The sequence below is a fragment of the Suncus etruscus genome, chromosome 8, assembly GCF_024139225.1.
Source record: "Suncus etruscus isolate mSunEtr1 chromosome 8, mSunEtr1.pri.cur, whole genome shotgun sequence".
Taxonomy (NCBI): Eukaryota; Metazoa; Chordata; class Mammalia; order Eulipotyphla; family Soricidae; genus Suncus; species Suncus etruscus.
Genome location: NC_064855.1, coordinates 92,369,530 through 92,392,452, shown reverse-complemented (window position 1 = coordinate 92,392,452; position 22,923 = coordinate 92,369,530). Strand labels below are relative to the sequence as shown.

The 22,923-nt window shown below is 38.9% G+C and overlaps 2 protein-coding genes across 3 annotated transcripts in view; one reads left to right on the top strand and one right to left on the bottom strand.

Moving 5' to 3' along the window:
• TBC1D4 (TBC1 domain family member 4) overlaps positions 1-22,923 on the top strand; it is a 200,308-nt gene that overhangs the window by 56,429 nt on the left and 120,956 nt on the right. The window lies entirely within an intron of this gene.
• On the bottom strand, positions 13,735-14,672 carry LOC126016339 (RNA transcription, translation and transport factor protein-like). Its single transcript, XM_049778916.1, has one exon. The coding sequence runs from the start codon at positions 14,640-14,642 to the stop codon at positions 13,908-13,910; it is 735 nt and encodes a 244-aa protein (XP_049634873.1). The 5' UTR covers positions 14,643-14,672; the 3' UTR covers positions 13,735-13,907.

Sequence of the window (22,923 nt, the reverse complement as noted above, 5' to 3'; positions counted from 1 at the left end):
TAAAAGCTGGAGTGGCCATACTAATATCAGATAATGCAAACTTTATACTCAGGAAGGTTGTAAGGGACAAAGACGGACATTTTATATTAATCAAGGAGTACGTAGAGCAGGAAGAATTCACTCTCCTAAACATATATGCACCGAATGAGGGGCCAGCAAAATATTTAATACAACTGTTGACAAATCTGAAAAATAATATCAACAACAACACAATAATTGTGGGGGACCTTAACACGGCTTTGTCAACACTGGATAGGTCAACCAGACTGAAACCCAACAAGAATATACTAGACCTGAGGAGAGAAATGGAAGAAAGAGGCCTAGTGGATATATATAGGACACTCCATCCCCAGAAACCTGGATACACATTCTTCTCCAATGTACATGGGACATTCTCCAGGATAGACTACATGCTGGCACATAAAACATACCTCCATAAGATCAAGAGGATAGAAATTTTGCAGACTACCTTCGCTGACCACAAGGCTCTGAAATTAGTTGTGAACTCCAAAGGGACTCAGAAGAAACACTTTAACACCTGGAAGTTAAACAGCCTCATACTCAATAACCAGTGGGTCTGAGATGAAATCAAGGAGGAAATCAAAAGGTTCCTGGAAACAAATGACAATAAAGACACAAACTATCAGAACTTATGGGACACAGCAAAAGCAGTACTGAGAGGAAAATTTATAGCTTTGCAAGCACACATCAGGAAGGAAGAAGGAGCTTACCTGAGTAGCTTAATGACACAGCTAATAGAACTAGAAAATGCTCAACAAAAGGACCCAAGAATAGGAAGACAGAAGGAAATAACAAAGCTGAGAGCAGAAATCAACGAAGTGGAAACTCAAAAAACAATCCGAAAGATCAACGAAAGCAGAAGCTGGTTCTTTGAAAAAATAAACAAGATTGATAGACCACTGGCAAACCTAACAAAGAAAGAGAGAGAGAGAAACTTGATAACTCGTATCAGGAATGAAAAAGGAGAGATCACTACTGATATGACAGAGAATCAAAGGGTAATCAGAAACTACTTTGAAAAACTCTACGCCACTAAAAATGAGAACCTGGAAGAAATGGATAAATTCTTGGACTCTTATAATTTTCCATGGTTGAAGGAAGAGGATGTAGCATATCTAAACACCCCCATCACCATTGATGAAATTAAAACAGTAATCAAATGTCTGCCGAAAAACAAAAGCCCAGGTCCAGATGGATTCACTAATGAATTCTATCAAACTTTCCAAGAGGAACTACTGCCAATCTTGGCAAGACTCTTTCATGAAATTGAACAAACAGAAACACTTCCAAATAGCTTTTATGAAGTCAACATCACCTTGATACCTAAACCAGACAGAGATGCTACCAAAAAAGAAAATTACAGACCAATATCGCTGATGAATGCAGATGCAAAGATCCTCAACAAAATCCTGGCAAATAGGATTCAATGCCTCGTTATCATCCACTACGATCAAGTAAGTTTCATCCCAGGAATGCAAGGCTGGTTTAACATCCGTAAATCTATCAACATAATACACAACATCAATAACAAGAAAAATAAAAACCACATGATCATATCAATAGATGCAGAGAAAGCATTTGATAAGGTCCAACACCCATTCTTGATCAAAACTTTCAGCAAGATGGGAATGGAGGGAACCTTTCTCAATATAGTGAAGGCCATCTACCACAAGCCAGTGGCAAATATTATCCTCAATGGAGAAAAACTGAAAGCCTTCCCTCTAAATTCTGGCACAAGACAAGGCTGTCCTCTCTCACCACTCCTATTCAACATAGCACTGGAAGTACTTGCTATAGCGATTAGGCAAGAAAAGGATATCAAGGGAATCCAGATAGGAAAGGAAGAAGTCAAGCTCTCACTGTTTGCAGATGACATGATACTCTACTTAGAAAACCCTAAAGACTCTATCAAAAAGCTTCTAGAAACAATAGACTCATATAGCAAGGTGGCAAGCTACAAAATTAACACACAAAAATCAATGGCCTTTCTATACACCAATAGTAATAAGGATGAAATGGACATTAAGACAATAACCCCATTCACAATAGTGCCACACAAACTCAAATATCTTGGAATCAACTTGACTAAATATGTGAAGGACCTATACAAGGAAAACTATAAAACTCTGCTCCAAGAAATAAGAGAGGACACACGGAAATGGAAACGCATACCCTGCTCATGGATTGGCAGGATTAACATCATCAAAATGGCAATACTCCCCAAGGCATTATACAGATTTAATGCCATCCCTCTAAAGATACCTATGACATTCTTCAAAGAAGTGGATCAGACACTTCTGAAATTCATTTGGAACAATAAACACCGTCGAATAGCTAAAGCAATCATTGGGAAAAAGAATATGGGAGGAATTACTTTCCCCAACTTTAAACTGTACTACAAAGCAATAGTTATCAAAACAGCATGGTATTGGAATAAGGACAGGTCCTCAGATCAGTGGAATAGGCATGAATACTCAGAAAATGTTCCCCAGACATACAAGCACCTAATTTTTGATAAAGGAGCAGGAAATCCTAAATGGAGCAGGGAAAGCCTCTTCAACAAGTGGTGTTGGCACAATTGGATAGCCACTTGCAAAAAATTGAACTTAGACCCCCAGCTAACATCATGTATGAAGGTAAAATCCAAATGGATTAAAGACCTCGATATCAGCCCCAAAACCATAAGATATATAGAACAGCACATAGGCAAAACACTCCAGGACATTACAGGCATCTTCAAGGAGGAAACTGCACTCTCCAAGCAAGTGAAAGCAGAGATTAACAGATGGGAATATATTAAGCTGAGAAGCTTCTGCACCTCAAAGGAAATAGTGCCCAGGATACAAGAGCCACCCACTGAGTGGGAGAAACTATTCACCCAATACCCATCAGATAAGGGGCTAATCTCCAAAATATACAAGGCACTGACAGAACTTTACAAGAAAAAAACATCTAACCCCATCAAAAAATGGGGAGAAGAAATGAACAGACACTTTGACAAAGAAGAAATACACATGGCCAAAAGACACATGAAAAAATGTTCCACATCACTAATCATCAGGGAGATGCAAATCAGAACAATGATGAGATACCACCTCACACCCCAGAGAATGGCACACATCACAAAGAATGAGAATAAACAGTGTTGGTGGGGATGTGGAGAGAAAGGAACTCTTATCCACTGCTGGTGGGAATGCCGTCTAGTTCAACCTTTATGGAAAGCGATATGGAGATTCCTCCAAAAACTGGAAATCGAGCTCCCATACGATCCAGCTATACCACTCCTAGGAATATACCCTAGGAACACAAAAATACAATACAAAAACCCCTTCCTTACACCTATATTCATTGCAGCTCTATTTACCATAGCAAGACTGTGGAAACAATCAAGATGCCCTTCAACAGACGAATGGCTAAAGAAACTGTGGTACATATACACAATGGAATATTATGCAGCTGTCAGGAGAGATGAAGTCATGAAATTTTCCTATACATGGATGTACACGGAATCTATTATGTTGAGTGAAATAAGTCAGAGAGAGAGAAAAACGCAGAATGGTCTCAGTCATCTATATGTTTTAAGAAAAATGAAAGACACCCTTGTAATAATAATTTTCAGACACAAAAGAGAAAAGAGCTGGAAGTTCCAGCTCACCTCAGGAAGCTCACCACAATAGTGATGAGTTTAGTTAGGGAAATAACTACATTTTGAACTGTCCTAATAACGAGAATGTATGAGGAAAATGGAGAGCCTGTCTAGAGTACATGCGGGGGTCGGGTGGGGAGAAGGGAGACTTGGGGCATTGGTGATGGGAATGTTGCACTGGTGATGGGTGGTGTTCTTTACATGACTGAAACCCAAACACAATCATGTATGTAATTAAGGTGTTTAAATAAATTAAAAAAAAAAAAGAATCTCCCCTTACCCTGTCTTTTTCAGATGGTTTTACCTTTCTTTGTTTTAGTATCCATAGTCACTGGTGGTCCAAACATATTAAGTATAGATTTATATTTTGACAGTAGACACATTCATACAACTTTATATGATATATTACAGTTGTTATAATTATTAGTTAATATTATTAAATTCTTTCTCTTCCTGGATTATAAATAGAAATTTATCAGATTTTTGTTTTAAATTTACTTTTGGGGGATTCATCTCCTGGTGCTCTGGGCTTACCCCTGGTTCTTTGCTCAGAGATCACTCCTGAGAAAATGATACATGATGGCAGGGATTGAACTGGATCAACCACATATAATATGAGTGCCTAACCCCTTATTTGACCTCAAGGATAGGTAAAATTTTTGTATAGGGAAAACCTAGTAGGGAAGATAGAGGTAGTACAGTGGTAAGGTTCTTGGGTTTTTTTTCTTCTTTTGAGGAGTGGCAAACAGGGATTACTCCTGACTTTGCACTCAGGAATCACTTCAGGCAGGCTCATGGGACCATGCAAGCAAGTACACTATCTGCTGTAATCTTTCTCTGGCTCAAGGTTCTTTTTCTTGCATGTAGCTGACCTGGGTTCCAGTCTCAGTACTGCATGTGGTCTCCTGAACACTGCCTGGAATTATCCCTAAGTGCAGTGTCAGTAATAAGCCCTGAGCACTGCCAGTGTGACCCTAATCAACCAAAAGAACAAAACCCAGTATATACAGAGTTGGGTGCTCTGTGAGATTTTTGGGCATTCTGAGCTCTTAGACTTCCCTCTGAGAATACAGGGACAGATGTCTCATTTTTCTCAGTATTTGACCTGTGTGTTAGCAACCATAGTCCTTTAAATAAGATCTGTTTATTAAAATAAGTGGCATTAAAAGAAGCATTTAATTTAATCAGTTGTAGTTTTTATTTTATTTTAATTAAAATTATTTTTTTTGGTTTCAGGGCCACATGCACCAGTGCTCAGGGCTTATTCTGTCTCAATACTCAGGGGTCTCTCTGTCAGGCTCAGGGGAACAATATGGGGTTCTGGGGCGGGTGGTCAACCTGGTTAGTCCTGTGCAAGGCAAGAACCTTATCCTTTGTATTATCTCCCAGGATCCTGCATGAATGAATATATTTTATTTCAGCAGTGTTATTTACAAAGTGATTCATAGTTGGATTTTCGACATAGTGTTTCAGCACCAATCCCACCACCAGTACTAACTTTCATCTAGCAATGTTCTCAGAATTCATCCATGGCTCCATCCCACTGCCCCAGCCTGCCATCATAGCAGGCATGTTTTTAAATTTGATTGCTAAAGTTTAGGTCTCATGATTTCATTGTTGTTGAGTTCATGGCTTGGATATTTAGTTCTGACCTATCTTAACATTACCAGTGTATCTGAATCCCCTTTGTCCCTTTCACCCATTATTTCACATCTGACCTTCTTTCCCACTCAATTTCTTTCCTTCTCATTATATGCTGGGGCCAAGAGTGTTCTAGACAACGCCATTTAAACTATTGCATTCCTTCAGCATTTTGATTTTTAAACTTCTTTTTGGTGGGTGGGGGAGGGCTCACACATTAGTGCTCGGGGACCACTCCTTGTGGGGCTTGGAGTATCATATGGGTTGTTGTGGATTGAACCTGGGTTGGTTGCATGCAAAGCAATTACTCTTCCCTGTATTATCCTTTTGTCCCCTCATTGTGCTTTTTGTTTTATTTTTTCCCATTGAATTACTGTGAGATAGAAAGTTGTTCATGATTGATTTTTATTCCTATACTGTACAAGCACCCATTCCTTCACAAGTGTCTATTCCCTCTACCAGTATCCTATTTTTCTCCCATTTCACAACCTGCCTCTAAGGCAGACACTTCCTTTTTCCCTTTTAGGCAATGTGGTTTGCAGTGCTGTTACTGAAAATGTATCATGCATATCACTTTACCTCCTTTCAGCATCCAGAGTGATCACTTCCCACTATTCCTGTCATAGTGGTCCCTTCTCTAACCTAGTAACCACCCTCCCCTATTGTGGCAAGGTTTCTACTAAGGACCAAACCTCCCGCCCTTCTTTTCAACTGCCTTTTGGGTAGTATCCTCTCATTGTTTCTTTCTATCTCGAAATTGAAAACAGTCATTTTATGTCAGTCCCCCTATTTCATGACTCATTTTACTCAGCATGGTATACTCAAGATCCATTCATGTAAAATCAACAAATTCCATGATTTTATTTTTTCCTAATAGCTAATATTCCATTGTATAGATTTACCATAGCGTTTTTTACCTACTCATCTATTTTTGCACATTTGGGTTGTTTCTAGATTTTTCTTTTTTTTTGGTTTTTGGGTTACACCTGACAGCGCCCAGGGCCTACTCCTGGCTCTATACTCAGAAATCGCTCCTGGCAGCCCCGGGGGACCATATGGGATGCCAGGATTAGAACCACTGTCCTTCTGCATGAAAGGCAAACGCCTAATCTTCATGCTATCTCTCTGGCCCCTATTTCTAGATTTTTGAGATTGTGAACAGTGCTGCAATGAATATAGGAGAGCAGATGTCTTTCCTGCATTGTGTTTTGGGAGCCATTAGAGTATAATCCCAAGCATGGAATTTCTGGGTCCTAGTTTTTTTGAGCAATGTTCATATTTTCCAAAAAGGTTGGACCAGGAATGAATGAGGTCGCTTTTCCCCTCATTCTCACCAGTACTAGTAGTTTTGTTTTTTTAGTGATTAGTGCCAGTCTGATTGGTGTGAGATGTTGTTTGGATTTGCATTTACCTGACAGCGTTTTTCTCATGTGTCTTTTCAACTGTTTTTTAAGTTTCTGTTCATCTTTTTTTTTCATGGGATGGGATTAGATTTTTTTCTTGTAAAGTTCTACCTGTCGGTTACATATCTTGAATCTTAACTTTTTATCAGATGAATGTTGGCTAATAATTTCTTCTACTTTGTGAGCTATTTTTCTATTGTGATCATCATTTCCCTTGAGGTGTAGAATCTTCTACATTTAATATAGTCCAATTTGTTTATTCTTTTTTATACTTGCTTAGTTAGTGGCATTTCATTAATAGAATATATTTACATCATCTATACCCTATGTACCTATAGGGGACAGGAAATGTTTTTGTTCAATATTTTATAAAATGGAGGAACAAAGAACATTGATTGGTTCATCAGTGTCTATGATCAAGCTAAGTCTTTCATAATGCTTCACATCAAATATGTTTTGTGGGTTTAGAATATGGTTATATTTTCTAAGAAAGTTGCCCTTTTCAAAGTAATTTTAAACTTATTTTTAGTATTAAAGGAAATGAGGCACATGTGCTTTTTGTGTTTTAATCTGAAATTGCTTTATTGAAAATAAGATTTATTAGAGAAGTTCTCTTGGATTGTTCTATGATATGCTGATTCATATCATGTTTTTCTTCCAAGACTACATACAACCAATAGGGTAACCATTTGTGCTTCTTTGAAGTACAATTGTTCTTTGTAAAAATAATTATTCTTGTTATAGAACATTTTGTAACAGGAAAACATGTATAAATATCTTCTAAAGAAAAATTTAGTAACAGGGTTTCCAATTCAGTAAGAAATTCCTGAGGATTCTGCACCAGGGTTTCAAAGACTAATGTGACCTCAACACTTGGGAGCTCAGTTGAGGGATAAGATGACACAGGAGGACTGGACAAGGGGGTCAGAGAAGCCTAAAGCAACTCCAGGGATGGAGTTCATAGGTGACTAAAAGGGTCAGTTAAAGCCTTATGGAAAGAGTGTTTTGTTTGGTTGTATCTTTTCTGAAATGTCTTCAGTGTCCTTGTGAGATTCACAGCAATACTTCCAATGTCTGTGTCTGTTAGTTCATCCCCTCCTCCCCCCGGCTTCTCACTTGTCTGAAAGAAACTTGGAAAGCCTTTGTGGCAAAGGCCATTGAAATTTTTAGTACTTCATTTTGGACATGCAGTTTCTGCATATGAGTAAACATTTATGTTTTGAATGAAGTGCAGGGCTTTATTTGTTGATTATTGGAAATGTCTACTGTCAGATTCTTAAGGTCCAGGCATTAATTTGCTTAAATTTTTTTTGTTTGTTTATTTGTAAGAAGCGTCACACTCAGAGTTCAGGAGAGCTCTCCTGATAATGGTTGGGGAACAATATGCATTTCTAGAGATTGAGCTTGGGTTCTTTGTGTGCAAGTGCTCTCCTTGTACTATCTCTGTGCTTTCTCTCTGGTCCCAAATCATTTTGACTTTTAGTAATTTTATTTTTCTTTTGTCAGTGCTGGGGGATCAACCCAAGGTCTTGGCCCTTGTTTTGCATTTCAGATTCACTCAGTTTTTTTTTTTTTTTCTAAAGACCTACTTTACCTCAGATACATTCATTATGCTCTGCTCTTGAATTTGTTCACAACTTCCTTCATAATTTCTTGGCTTATATATTTTCTTAGACTGTTCTTTTCCTAACCCCACGATACTGTATTTTCTACTGTATTAGATGTAACTTGTTAGATTGTTGAGGATAATTCACAGGATTCATAAACCATACTTGTGTAGTATTTGTGTGTATGTGTGTATGTTAGGGAATTGAACTCAGGGCTTCACACATACAAATGTTCTATCCTCTCGAATACAGACAGGGATGGGGGAGAAGAATGGGGAACATTGGTGGTGGGAAGGTTGCACTGGTGAAGGGGGTTGTTCTCTTTATGACTGATACCCAACTACAATCATAATTATGGTGCTTAAATAAAGATTTTATAAAAACAAAACAAAATGGGGATAGCAAGGTGGCGCTAGAGGTAAGGTGTCTGCCTTGCAAGCGCTAGCCAAGGGTTTGATCCCCCAACATCCCATATGGTCCCCCCAAACCAGGGGCAATTTCTAAGCGCTTAGCCAGGAGCAACCCCTGAGCATCAAATGGGTGTGGCCCAAAAACAAAATAAAAAACAAAACAAAACAAAACAAAAACAAAAACAAATATTCTATCCTCAGTCCAATTTGGGAATCTTAGTTTTTTTCTGAATGTGTTACAGGAAACTGACTGTGATTCCTGCTATCTCTTTACTAATAGAAAAATCTGCATTTGGATTCTAAGAATTTTTGGAATTTTTTCCCCCTTTTTCGGGGGCGGGCAATACCTGGCAGTTACTCTTGGCTCTCTGCTTAGGGGTCACTTCTGGTTGGCTTGGGAAACTAGAAAGAATATTAGGGATTGAACCTGGGTCAGCATATACAAGACAAGTGCTCTATCTGCTGTCTTGTTACTTCTGATCTTATTTGTCTCACCAAATCACCACCTGGAATCCACGTAGTTTCAATCCCAGAGAATGTGGGATATACTTTTTGACTGCTTATTAAAAGAACATACTGAAGGAAAGAAAAGAAAGTTAAATCTTTTTTTTTTTTTTGTTTTTGGGCCACACCCAGCGGTGCTCAGGGGTTACTACTCCTGGCTGTCTGCTCAGAAATAGCTCCTGGCAGGCACGGGGGACTATATGGAACGCCGGGATTCGAACCAACCACCTTTGGTCCTGGATCGGCTGCTTGCAAGGCAAATGCTACTGTGCTCTCTCACCGGACTCGAAAGTCAAATCTTTTAAAGAAACAAGCATGATATTTGGGAACAGAATGACAGCACAGCAGGAAACGCATTTGCCTTTTACACAACCAACCGGGTTTGATCCCTGGCATCCCAAATTGGCATCCCAGTCCTCAAGCATTCAAGTTCTTTGAGTATCTCCAGGTATGACCTATCTTAAATTTATTCTGACTTCATCCTTATGCTTTGTGTGTTCTAAATGAAGTTAGATATTTTACTGCTTTGTTCTCTGACTTGTAAAGTTTTAGAATTAGAAGGCAAGACTATATTATATATAATTTGGTAATATATGCATGGTACTCATAGGAACTTTGTGTTTGTTTCTCAAAGAGGGTCCTCTGTTCTCCAGTCCAGTTTCCACTGGTCTGCTCAGTGGATGGAAGTCAGCCCCCCTGGGAGATGGAGCATGTAAAGGAGAGAGAACACTTAAGACTTGCACATGGTTGACCTGTATTTGCTCACTGGTGTCCCATATGGTCCTTGAAGTTCACTAGAAGTGATCCCTGAGCACTTCTGGGTATGGCACCCACTCCAACAACAACAAAAGAAGTCAGCCCCAACCCTTCCATCATGTTTAGTATCTAACTTACTGGATTGGCCCCAAGGAAGTCTCTTTAATATTTTGACCTATTTTTGTTTCTGCCAAAATGTGTTGCATTTCTTTAAATAATTCTTTCCCTTTCCTCTTTCTCTGTTGGTTAATATTGCTTTCTTCTAGCTTTTCTTTCAAAATCAAACTCTCAGGCCCGGAGAGATAGCACAGCGGTGTTTGCCTTGCAAGCAGCCGATCCAGGACCTAAGGTGGTTGGTTCGAATCCCAGTGTCCCATATGGTCCCCTGTGCCTGCCAGGAGCTATTTCTGAGCAGACAGCCAGGAGTAACCCCTGAGCAATGCTGGGTGTGGCCCAAAAAACAAAAAACAAAACAAAAAAAAACAAAAAAAAAAGTCAAAATCAAACTCTCAAGTCCCAAGAGAAGCGTAAGAAGTAAAGCACTTGTATATGTATGACAGCTGTAAGCATGGCCCTAGTTTTAATCCCTGGCATCACGTATGTTCCTTTGACACCAGTGATCCCATGAATCAGGGTCACCCCTGGGTGCACCTGGTAATGCTCAGGGATTATGCTTGGCTCAGCACTCAGAGATCATTATTGGTGGTATTTGGGAAACCATCTAGGGTGCTAGGGATCAAACCCAGGTTAGCCTCATGCAAGGCAAACATGTTACTACTGTATTCTCTCTCCAGCATGTCATTCCTGTTTGAACTTATGAAATATGACCATTTAGAGAAGCATTTTTCCTTTGTATTATCATTATAATTACTTGGTTTGGATGCCACACTTAGAGGTACATTTGATTCATTCCCAGAGATACTCAGAGGACCATGAGGTACCAAGGATTAAACTTGGGGTGTGTAAGACATGTACTTTTTCTCCGCGAGTCATCTCCCCAGCACTTATAATTCTATTTTAATAGCTTTTTTGTTATAATTTGGGATATGCTTAATTTGAACCTAGACATATACCTTCTGTTAGTCCAGATTTTGTTAACAATGGTAAGAGACTAGTAAGACCAAAAAGTTGGTAAAACCTAGGGCTAGATATTGTAGTATTGGATAAGGTGCTTGCTATGCCTGCAGCGGACCCAGGTTCAATCCCTAAAACTACAGATAGTTTCCAGGAGTAATCCTTGAGTGTAGAGGCAGGTATAGTTCCTGAACACTGCTGGGTGCTACCTCACCCTCATCCCAAAGCAAAGTAAAAGCAGTGGTAAATCTGCCATCCAGAGTGGATCAGTTTTTAGGTAACTGTCCAAAGAAGAGGGTGTAGAAATGTGAAGTCAAATTTCAACAGCCTTTTCCTCCCTCCAGTCTTGGAATAGGAAGAGAGCCAAACTATAAAAAGCCAGATAAAATACCCTTTCAATTGCAACAGAAGTGAACTTGGAGCAAAAATCAGCTCCCACAGAAGATGTTCTTAAGCAACTATCTGAGGGAATTGTAAGATCAGTTCTGTAGTGAAGGAGCTCCACAAGTAAAGGTCATAATCCAATTTGAGTTATTATCAAGTCTTGAGTAATTCATGTTTGTGTCCATCAGAGAATGTGGGAGATACTGAGGGCAGAGTGAATAAACTCTTTTGGATCAAGAGTCTCATTTTTTTTCAACATTCAGCCACTCAAATGACCTCATGTGTATGTGTTTTACTGCCCATTTCCTGTCCAGCTTTAGTGGTCTCAGAAGAGCTGCTGTGTTAAAAACAGAGTGTGTGTTTATGCATGTATGTGTATATGAGTGTGTGTGTGTGTGTGTTTGTGTGTGTGTGTGATTGAGAGAGGTGAATTAATTTAAGCACAACCAGTGGGATTTTTAACTGCAAGTTAGTTTTAGACCATCTGTTTAAAAAGGAAGAAATTTGACAAAAACTTAAGTAGAAGTGTCTCTTCCTGCTACAAAGTAGTAGTCTTGTTTTTGTAGAACTGTGAATTTATGCTACACATAGTGTAAAATTTAACACTGAAATGTCATCTTTATATATTTATTTTGGTTTTTGGGCTACACCCTGCTATGGGTTTATTTCTGGCTGTGTGCTGAAGAGTCATTCTTGATGGGGCAGGGAAGGTGGCGCTAGAGGTAAGGTGTCTGCCTTGCAAGTGCTAGCCAAGGAAGGATTGCGGTTCGATCCCCCGGTGTCCCATATGGTCCCCCCAAGCCAGGAGCAATTTCTGAGCGCATAGACAGGAGTAACCCCTGAGTGTCAAACAGGTGTGGCCCAAAAATCAAAAACCAAAAAAAAAAAAATCATTCTTGGTGACTGGGGAACCATATGTGGTGCTATGGATTCAATTGTGGTTGTGCAAGACCAGCACCGGAACCCTTTTTTGTCTTTCTGGACCCTTTCAATTTATCCAGTGAATGTTTGATTTTAAAAATAGGTTTTTTTCAATCCATTTCTTGGATTTGTTACAAAGAAGTTTCAGCTTTTTTAATAGCTAACTGTGGACCTTTCCTTGTGAGAGATTTTCTTATCCCTTGCTCACCTGAAACTTCCTACTTAATCCTTCAGTGCTAAGCACCTACTCTTTATAACTCTCTCGTCTGTTCCTTTGCTGACATATGAAGTAATTATATACCCCACTCAGATCCTGATTTATCTAGAGCTTTTCACTTTATTAATATTTGATTTTTTAAAAATTTATAACATATGCTTCATTTTTAAGTTTACTAAAATAAAGGAACAGAATAGTCAGGAGAAAAGAATTTGTCTATTAAAGTGACATTGGTTGGAGCACCTTTCATACCTTGGCAAAGAGAATTTAGATCCCTTTTTGCAAAATATTTGCTTGAATATTAAAGTTCTTGGACTTTCTCATCCTTGTGACCAGTTGATGTAGCCTTTGCCCCTTGGATCCTTGGTCTGTGTGATGTGTCTGGCATTTGAGATTGGTTGAAGTGCTTTGTTCTGCATGAATATTGATTATGAGTTTTCTACTTTAGTATTTTTTTAGATATTTATTTTCACTCTTAATTTATGTATCTCTGCAAGACTTCATATAAACATGTGTTTGATGTTTTGGTAACAAATGGAGATCTACACATGTAGCGTGAAGAATCTCTGTAGTGTACTATCATCCATCATCCAAAGTAAATTTAGCATGATGTAGGGTATTTTTAGTTTGGACCTCTTATCTTCATTGGCCTCTAGTCTATTTGGGCCATAAGTCATTAGGGCTATGGGTTGTGGTATTTAGGGGTCATTTGAGGAGAAGGAGACAGAAGACACTTATTTTCTCCTGTTTACCCTGTGGTCTGATCACACCTAAATTACTCCATGCATGTTGGTGGTTTTAGCTTAGGCATAACTCACAGGAAGTCTGACTGGGAGCATGAGAGCTTTTTCCATGAAAGGGGAAGAATGGCTGGAGACATAGTGCAGCGAGGTATAAAGCACTGGCCGTGCATATGGCTGATCCTGATTAGATCCCTAAAACCAGTATAGCTCCTTAGCACCACCAGAACAGATCCAGGAGTAAGATCTGAACAACACTGGGTGAGGTCCCTAAATAAAAAAAAGAGATGGATATAAATACACCATTATTAATTAGGCTGTGCTATTTGTTGAGTGAATGTTATGAGCATGCTGTATAAGTCTATCTCTGAGTTTATTTATTTATATATTTTTTTTTCAAGGAAAAAAAATCCACTTTTCCCAACTTTATTAAAGAAAATGCAATGATGGTAAATCTCTAGAACATAGTCAATTTTCTGGGCTTCCAACCTCAAAAATTTGACATTTGATTTCCAAACACATGCCAGAGTGTACATGGTTCCAATGGTACTAAGGAGGGGAGAAACTAAAATCCTATAAATGTTCATCTTCCAACTTTGCCCAGTCTGTGGTCTGTCTTTGGATCAGCAATAATTGCCTGAACAGCTACTATGGCTTCGTTAATTTTTGTCTGCAACTCTCTGAGCTCTTCTATATGCAGCAATCGCAGAATTTGAGCAGCTTCATTAAGAACTGCATCTCCTGTGTCAAAACCGAGAATATGCTTGTCTAAAGTAACAGGCAGGCCCTCTTTTGTTTGATTTGCTTTAGCAACTGCATCCTGTGTCAGGCACTCCTGGACCAAAATGCGAATTGCCTTAAGCATCACCAGGTAATCATCATGACGCTGAATCTGAAGAAGATTGGCCAAAGCCATGACACCAGCCTTAAAGTCAGGGTTAGTTGCATCCAAATTGATCAGTGGTTCTGCATTTTTAGCTGTATTGTCAGAGTTTCTTGTATTATCAGGAGATAAATCTTTGTATTTTTCAGCATTATCTCCATATTCAAGTCTAACTGCTAAGCCAAGAAGCCAGTCAGTTGCTTCTTGTCGATATTGAATCTTGAAAGGACAGTTAACATCTCTGAGATACTTTTCAAAGAACTTGGGCCACTCACTGCTGTGGATGTTTCTTAAATTATCTCTGTCTTCAATCTTGTAATGTCTGATCTTCTGGTCTTCAAGACAAACAATAAAGTTTCTAAATTCTGTTTCATCTTTGCAACTGAAGCCCGTGGGGTTGTGGTAATCGGGGGCTGTGAGCTTGCGTCGGAACATGGTCCCCGCTTCTCACTCCGGGTCCCCCGGGTTGCGGCCGGCAGAGGACAAAGGGCGAGCAGGAGGAAGCCGGCGGCGCAGGTACTGGCGACGCGGCGAGAGAGAAAGCTTATTTATATATTTTTGTGTGTGTGAGGTCACGCCTGACAGTGTTCAGGGGCTGCAGCAGACTTAGTGCTCTGCAGTCCCTCCTAGTGGTATTCAGGGGACTATGTGGTACCAAGAATCGAACCTGAACCTCCTACATGTAGGGAACACATCTTAGCCCTTTGAGCTATCTCCCTGGCTCCTCCTGTTGGTTTATTTAAACCTCACTACAATACTCTGAGAACATTTACTTTTTTTGGGGGGTGGTGCTATACCCGGTGACACTCAGGGGTTACTCCTGGCTATGCACTCAGAAATTACTCCTGGCTTGGGGGACCATATCAGATGCCAGGGATTGAACCAAGGTCTGTCCTGGATCTGCGACGTGCAAGGCAAAAATGCCCTACCATTGTGCTACTGCTTTGGCCCAACATTTACTTTTTTTTTTTTTTTTTACAAAGTAGACAGCCGACTCTTAGATCTGAGGTAAATATGAAGCAAAAAAATAATAATTTGATGAACAAACTAAAATATCTTTAAATGACCACATCCCTTTTAATTTCGATTAAGTGAACCAGAAGATTTTGCATTCTGAGTAATTGGTAGTTTAGATAGAAGGAACAGTACACATTTGTACTATTACTTTAACATCTTAAAGTTAGATAGGGCTTTGATAAAGATTCCTAGAAAGACGTTTGCAGATTTTAATAACATTGATTTTAAGTAAATAATGATTTAAATGACAAGAAATTGTGCATAATTATAGAAAACAAAGTAAAACAAAATAGGCAAAGAGGTAAAAATTGCCAGTAACTAGATGCAGCAATAGTATGAACACTGGTAAGATTCTGTTTCTGTATATTCTTAGCCTAACAAAAATATGCTGGTTCGGGGCAGGAGCAGTGGCGAAAGCCATAAAGCATCTGCCTTGTGCATGCTAACCTAGGATGGTCTTTGGTTTGATCCCCTGGTGTCCCATATGGTCCCCCAAGCCAGGAGCGATTTCTGAGCGCATAGTCAGGAGTAACCCCTGAGCATCACCAGGTATGGCTCAAAAACAAAAAACAAGCAAACAAACAAAAAAATGCTGGTGAGAGGGGACATAGTGCAGGAGGTAAGGCACTTGTTTTGCATGTGGCTATGTAAGCCACAACTGTGTTTTGATAACATATATGCCCTTGAGCACTTGTAAAAGTTGTTCCTCTGCCTAAAACCAGAAATAGCTCCTAAAAACTTAGCCAGATCAGGTCCCAATGTTTCTTTCCCCCCATAAGGTGGGACTGGGGAGATGGCTTTAAAGGGCTGGAGTTGTTCTTCATCATAGTTAAACTTGTACGTTTTTACCATCAGGAGAGCAGGACAGCTAAAATAATTTGATAAATATTTTCATATCTTATATCTAGGGGATTGATAACTGAACATATAAAGAAGACCGACAGTTTCCAGCTCAAGCTACATAATCCAATAAAACCAGGCAAAATATTTGAAAGACTTAACCCTTACATGTAGGACAGAATGTCTAATTCAGATCATCACAGAAATTAACAGCTTGGGATCTCTATCACCATATCATATTTTAAGTAATAGGTTGGCAATTATATATGATAATATAAACTGCTACATGCAAGTGAAATGACCAGAGCACAGTTTTTAATGTTAAAACAGAAAAAGTTGGACATACATAATACAGGGATTAATGCTCATAGTCAGCTTGGTTCTATTCTTTGGCACTACATCTCTCCATCAGCACACATCCAGGAGCAATCTTTGATCAGAGAGCCAAGAGTAAGTCCTGAGTGTAATAGGGTGTGGCCCTAAAACCAAACAAACCAAAATAAAAATGGGAGCAGTTTCCTTATAGAAGCCATCTTTGTGATGATTTTTCTGAGTCTGATCATGAACACCACATCATTGGCAGCATCTTCCTTGCCTGTGATGAGCTAATACTCAATATAGAGGAGCTGGCAGTAGGTGTCAGTGTGAATTTGAATGACATTTCAAGGGATCTTTGCAAACCATTGCCAAAAAGCACATTAAAAGATGCTTCATATGGGACCAGAGCATTAGCACAGCAGGTAGGGCATTTGCCTTGAGCACGGCTAACCCTTGTTCTATCCCCAGCATCCCATGTGGTCCCCCAAGCCTGCCAAGAGTAATTTCTAAGTTCAAATCAGGAGTAACCACTGAACCCCATCGGATATGTCCCAAAATCCACCCCCAAGAGATGCTTCATATCATCTTCCTTAGCAAACTCACCAGAATAGCTGTAGTAATATATATTACTTATAACATATAATATATATACAGAGAGAAAGAGAGAGGGGGAGAAGCATCAGAAAAAATTGGTGCTCTACACATTTTGGTAGGAATGTAAAATGGTTTAGCTACTATAGTAAACAGAAAGGCAGTTAGTTCCTCAAAGGGTCATAGAGTTGACATATGGCTTAGCAGTTCTACCCCTAAGAATATACTCATTCAAAGTATAAGAAAAAAATCTATAGACTAATGGGTTTGGCAGCATTGTTCATAATAGCCAAAAATTGAAACAACCATCATAGTCAAATATCTATCAAGTAACCAGTAGAAAAGTAATAAACAGAGGCTGCAATGGTAGCACAGTGTAGGGCGTTTGCCTTGCACATGGACGACCTGGTTTGTACCAGGGTTCAATTCCAGGCATTCCATATGGTCCCTGAGTCTGTCAGGAGTGATTTCTGAGCTCAGAGCCAGGAGTAAACCACTGAGGACTGCCAGGTGTGGTCCCCCAAAAGAGAATTAATAAACAGCATATACAATGCAATATTACTTGGCAATGAAAAAGAATGAAATTTATGAAATTATAATGGTCTACAACATATATGAGCTTTAAAAACTATTTGGTGAATGAAGTTAGTGAAAAAAGATCATATATACTATGATACCATTTTAGTAAAATGTTCAAAATGTTTCTCACTAATTGAGTGTATATGATAGTTTAATAGTTCTCATAACTGGAAAGATGTGGGCTATTAAAGTGTGACCCATAATAGCCCGAATATTTCTTCTTTGGGGAAGTTGAAAATGTTCTAAAATTAGGTATAGTGATGGCTCCACAGTTTTGTTAATATTTTCAACACCAAATGAATGGAATACTATAAGAAGAAGCTTTGTAAATAAAGTAGTCATAAAACTGTTATAAAAGACTTCTTCTTCTTCTTCTTCTTCTTCTTCTTCTTCTTCTTCTTCTTCTTCTTCTTCTTCTTCTTCTTCTTCTTCTTCTTCTTCTTCTTCTTCTTCCTCCTCCTCCTCCTCCTCCTCCTCCTCCTCCTCTTCTTCTTCTTCTTCTGCCACACCCAGCGGTGCTCAGGGGTTACTCCTGGCTATCTGCTCAGAAATAGCTCCTGGCAGGCACGGGGGACCATATGGGACACCGGGATTCGAACCAACCACCTTTGGTCCTGGATGGGCTGCTTGTAAGGCAAACACCGCTGTGCTATTTCTCCGGGCCCCCATTATTTTCTGACCTGTCTCCCTCACTTTTTTTTTTTTAAACTCTGGACCTTCTTTTTTCATTTCCATTTATTTCCTAACCTGGTTCTGCTTTCCTTATAGTTTCTTTACCAGTATGGAATCCTATGGGAGGGAGCCCACTAGGAGGGGAGCCCAGAGGTTGCCCCTTATGGTCTGTTGTGGAGCCCTCGCTCACCTGGTATGGGCATAGGCAGAAATCTTCTGGTTTCCTCTGCTATTCCCAAATTAGCCACCAGGCTTCATTGTGAGGGGCCATTGCTGTTTATTCTGGAATCTGCCAGTGCCTCAGTAACACTATTATTATTCCTTTGTACTTTTCTTGGAGATAAAGAGACCAGGAAAGTTTTATAAGTATGTAATTTGTACCAAGTTATTTTCCCCATATTTTTAATTATAAAATTTAAGAGAATGTAGTTGGTGGTAGGTTTTCATCTTGATAATCACTTACGGATTATTTATGTGGAGATTTGGGAAGATGGAAAAACTATGCTTCAGTTGCTTCTGCCATCCTTCTAGAATATAGAAGTGTCATCTTTTAGATGATTTGAAGAGGAGATTAGGAAGGAATTAGTCTAACAATAACAGAAGATGTATCCCTTTGGATATTTTAATATCCTTCAGGGAAGAACCCATGATTCATTAATCTTTCTAAATCCAGGACTTAAGCACAAACCCTGTCATTGGCTAACACCCAGATAAATATTTGTAGGATAAACAGTGGTGCAGGGAGATGAATGATACATAAAGGAGCATGATTTCAGATTAAATGCTAGTCCTCACCACCATTGACTCACAGATCCAGGGAAACTGAGGTTTCAGCATTCAAACGGAAATACTCCTGAAGCTTGGACCAACAATTTAGCACCACTTGCCTCAGTTTATCAAGAACCTTGAAGCTGATTACTAGTCTTTTGGATTTCCAGTATCCCTTAAATATTGGTGATCTGAATGGCTTGCATTTTAGTTGTATCCAATCAGGATATTTCATATTTCTTATTTCATAGGTGCTTAGCCCGTGCCCCAGAAATCCAGGAGCACAGTTTTCAGCTGAACTGCTTGTGGGTAAACAAATCACAAGTATGAGAAAACACCTTGTCTGATAGGAAAAAGGGAGACCCTTTTTTGTCTGGGGACACCGCCAAGTAGTTTATATAATAAATATCTTTTGTTTATTCTACTCATAGAAACCATCCCAAAATGTAGTAAATAGAAGTATATATATATATAGTTGTATATATACATATATATGTACATAATTTTAGATATATTAGACATATATATATATATATTAGAAATGAATTCTCTCAACACTGTTTTCTGTGGCTGTTTCTTTCTGAGTTACCTTGGCCTGTTACAGGGAGGTGCTAAGCCCATCCATATCTTCTCTATCCTTGTCAGTGCTTAGCTTTCAGTGTGTCCTTTCATTTTTTTTAGAGGGATAAAATTATGAGATGGAAATCAATGATAAAAGCATATCGTGTACTTTCTGTTTATTAATAAAAAAAAGCTTTTGGTGCTTGAACTCACAGAACTCACAGAACTGAACTGGCTGGAAATTTGAGTACCTTTGCTTGTTTCTCTCTTTTTTTTTTGTTTTAAGGAAGTAAAATTTTTATTTATTTTTTAAATATCTTTATTTAAGCAATCTGATTACAAATGTTTGTAGTTGGGTTTCAGTCATAAAAAGACACCCCCTCCTTCTCTAGGGGATGCTCAAGTCATCTTGGAAATGAGGAAGTAATAGAAAGAATACAGTTAGGAGAAAGAGTTTACTCAAAGTGGCTGTGAAGATGATGAGTGTTACATTTCTGGGTTGGACTCTAGGATGGGCTTCTTAAATTCTCTGGAGAAACATGAATCAAATCAGCTTGTTAAAAGCAAAGAACATGTAAGCATATTGCCCTCACAGTTGGATGCTTTCTGACACTGCAGCTGTTTGAAAGGCCTGAATGAACTAATTCAATTATGCCTGGGAAATGTATCTTCCTGATATTTGTGCGTCAGAGACATTCTTAAAATAATAAGAGCTGGTGATGTGCAAAGAATATAGATGGCTGCATTTAACATCAGTTTAAAAAAAAAGGAATAAAAATGAAAAAAGGAATGAAGCATCAAAAGTGACATTTACTTTCTCAGAAGATAAATAAAAAATTGTAATCATGATTAACTATATTAAAATTATTCCCTTTTGGGCCCGGAGAGATAGCACAGCGGCGTTTGCCTTGCAAGCAGCTGATCCAGGACCAAAGGTGATTGGTTCTAATCCCGGTGTCCCACATGGTCCCCCGTGCCTGCCAGGAGCTATTTCTGAGCAGACAGCCAGGAGTAACTCCTGAGCACCGCCGGGTGTGACCCAAAAACAAAACAAAACAAAACAAAACAAAAAAACAAAAAATTATTCCCTTTTGTTTTTTATTCAAATAGTTTCATGTGAAGGATCAATAAATGATCTTTTTTTTTTTTTTTTTTTTTTTTGTGGTTTTTGGGTCACACCCGGCAGTGCTCAGGGGTTACTCCTGGCTCCATGCTCAGAAATTGCTCCTGGCAGGCACGGGGGACCATATGGGACGCTGGGATTCGAACAGATGACCTTCTGCATGAAAGGCAAATGCCTTACCTCCATGCTATCTCTCCGGCCTCAATAAATGTTCTTTTTAAAGTTTTTTTGTACTTAAAAACTTTTGGAACTTGGATTAAATGATTTTTAAAAGTTTAAATGCTATACAATTATTAAAACCTTCTTTGCAAGCTATAAAGCAGCTTCTTTTTGAAATTTTCATGCCTGGAAATATAGATAGATGCATACATTTTTAAACTTCCAAATGCATAGGTATAATTTACTGGAAGGATCCATTTTATATCTTTTGTGAAAGTGACAGCCTACTCTTTCGTAGCTTGATTTTCTTTCTACTTGATGTTTCAGTATCTTCTTTCTTTATAAATGGTATCTTAATGAATTTAATTTTCCCCTTTTTATTTTTATAAGTGTATTAGATGTTAATTCTCCATGTAAGAAAGCAATCAGGAAGAATGCAAACCTTTCCCAAGTCATGTCCTTCTTGGTGCCTTGTCCAAATAGATATGCTGGTTTCTAGCAGTCACTTGACAGCTGCCAGGTTTTACATACGTGCTGGTGACACAAAAGAGAAGCAGCAGTTTCACAATACAAGGATAGTTACGAGCACAAAATGGGAATGCAGAGGGATATATTTCTGCTGCTGTTCCCATTTTAGTGATATGCTTCTCTCAGTGGTGTTTCCTTTTGTAGCCACAATGAATGGTTGTAGTGAGCTGCAGTGAGCTGTTGTAAAATTTGAAAAAGAGAGGGGGGCTGGATGGGGCTGGAGCTGTACCGCAGCAGTAGGGCATTTGCCTTGCAAGTGCCTGACCCAGGACAGACCTCGGTTCGATCCCCGGTGTCCCAAAGGGTTCCCGAAGCCAGGAGCGATTTCTGAGTGCAGAGCCAGGAGTAACCCCTGAGCATCACTGGTGTGGCCCAAAACAAAAACAAAAACAAAACAAAAAAGATAGGGGTCTGGAGAGATAGTACAGTGGGTAGGGCACTTTCCTTTTATATGGCCAACTTGGGCTTGACCCCTAACATCTAGTATGGTTTTTTGAGCACCTCCTGGAGTAATTACTGAATGCAGAGCCAGGAGTAACCCCTGAACCTCCCCAGGTATGTCTCCCCAAGAAAAAATTGTTGAGATAATTGTGGCAATAAAAGCATTAACCACAAACACACTCATGACTTCCTTATAATTACTGTTAGTGTTTTATTTTATTTCCATTGTCCCTGCTTCTATTCTAATGTTTTATTAGGAATAGCACATTAATTCTATGCTAATTGTCCCCGAAATTTATCCTTTTCACCTCTCATCCTGGAAAAGACATCAGAAAGGTCCCAATAAAGAAACATTCTAGAAAGTGCTTGATGAATATGCCTCAAAACTGACAAGGTCAGTAGTAACAGGGAAATTGTGTGAGTACAACCAAGAAGAATTTAAGGAGACACGATGACTAAATATAATGTATTGTGGATTAGATCCTGGAACAGAAAAGGACATTTGGCAAAAGCACAGGACATTGGATACAGTGTGGATGTTATTTAATAGTTTATTAAATAGTTATTTAAGCTGGGCCCATTAATTGGGACAAATCTATGGTAAAGGAAGACAATCACAGTAGGAGCAACTGTTTGGATACTGTCCAAGCTCCATACTATCTTCACATACTTTCTGTAGAAAATTACTATAAAATTAAAAAAATTAGTGTGGTAATAATACTATGAATCTATTTTGGTGTTATATATATTTTATTATATTTATATTTTATTAAGAAATTACTGAGTTAAAAGTGTGCATTGACAAAAGAGAGGAGGGCTGGAAGTTAACTGCCCACTTCATGAACCTCACAACAAAGAGTGATGAGTTTAGTTAGAGAAATAACTACATTGTGAACTGTCCTAACAAAGAGAATGTTTGAGGGAAATAGAAAGCCTGTCTAGAGTACAGGCGGGGGCGGGGTGGGGAGGAGGGATATTTGGGACATTGGTGGTGGGAATGTTGCACTGGTGATGGTTGTGTCTTCTTACATGTCTGAAACCCAACCACAATCATGTTTGTAACCAAGGTGTTTAAATAAAATATTATTTAAAAATAAAAAAGCAATTAAAAAATAAGTC

Excerpts from the sequence above, each read along its gene's own strand:
- LOC126016339 (XM_049778916.1), bottom strand. The coding sequence starts at position 14,642 with ATGTTCCGACGCAAGCTCACAGCCCCCGATTACCACAACCCCACGGGC.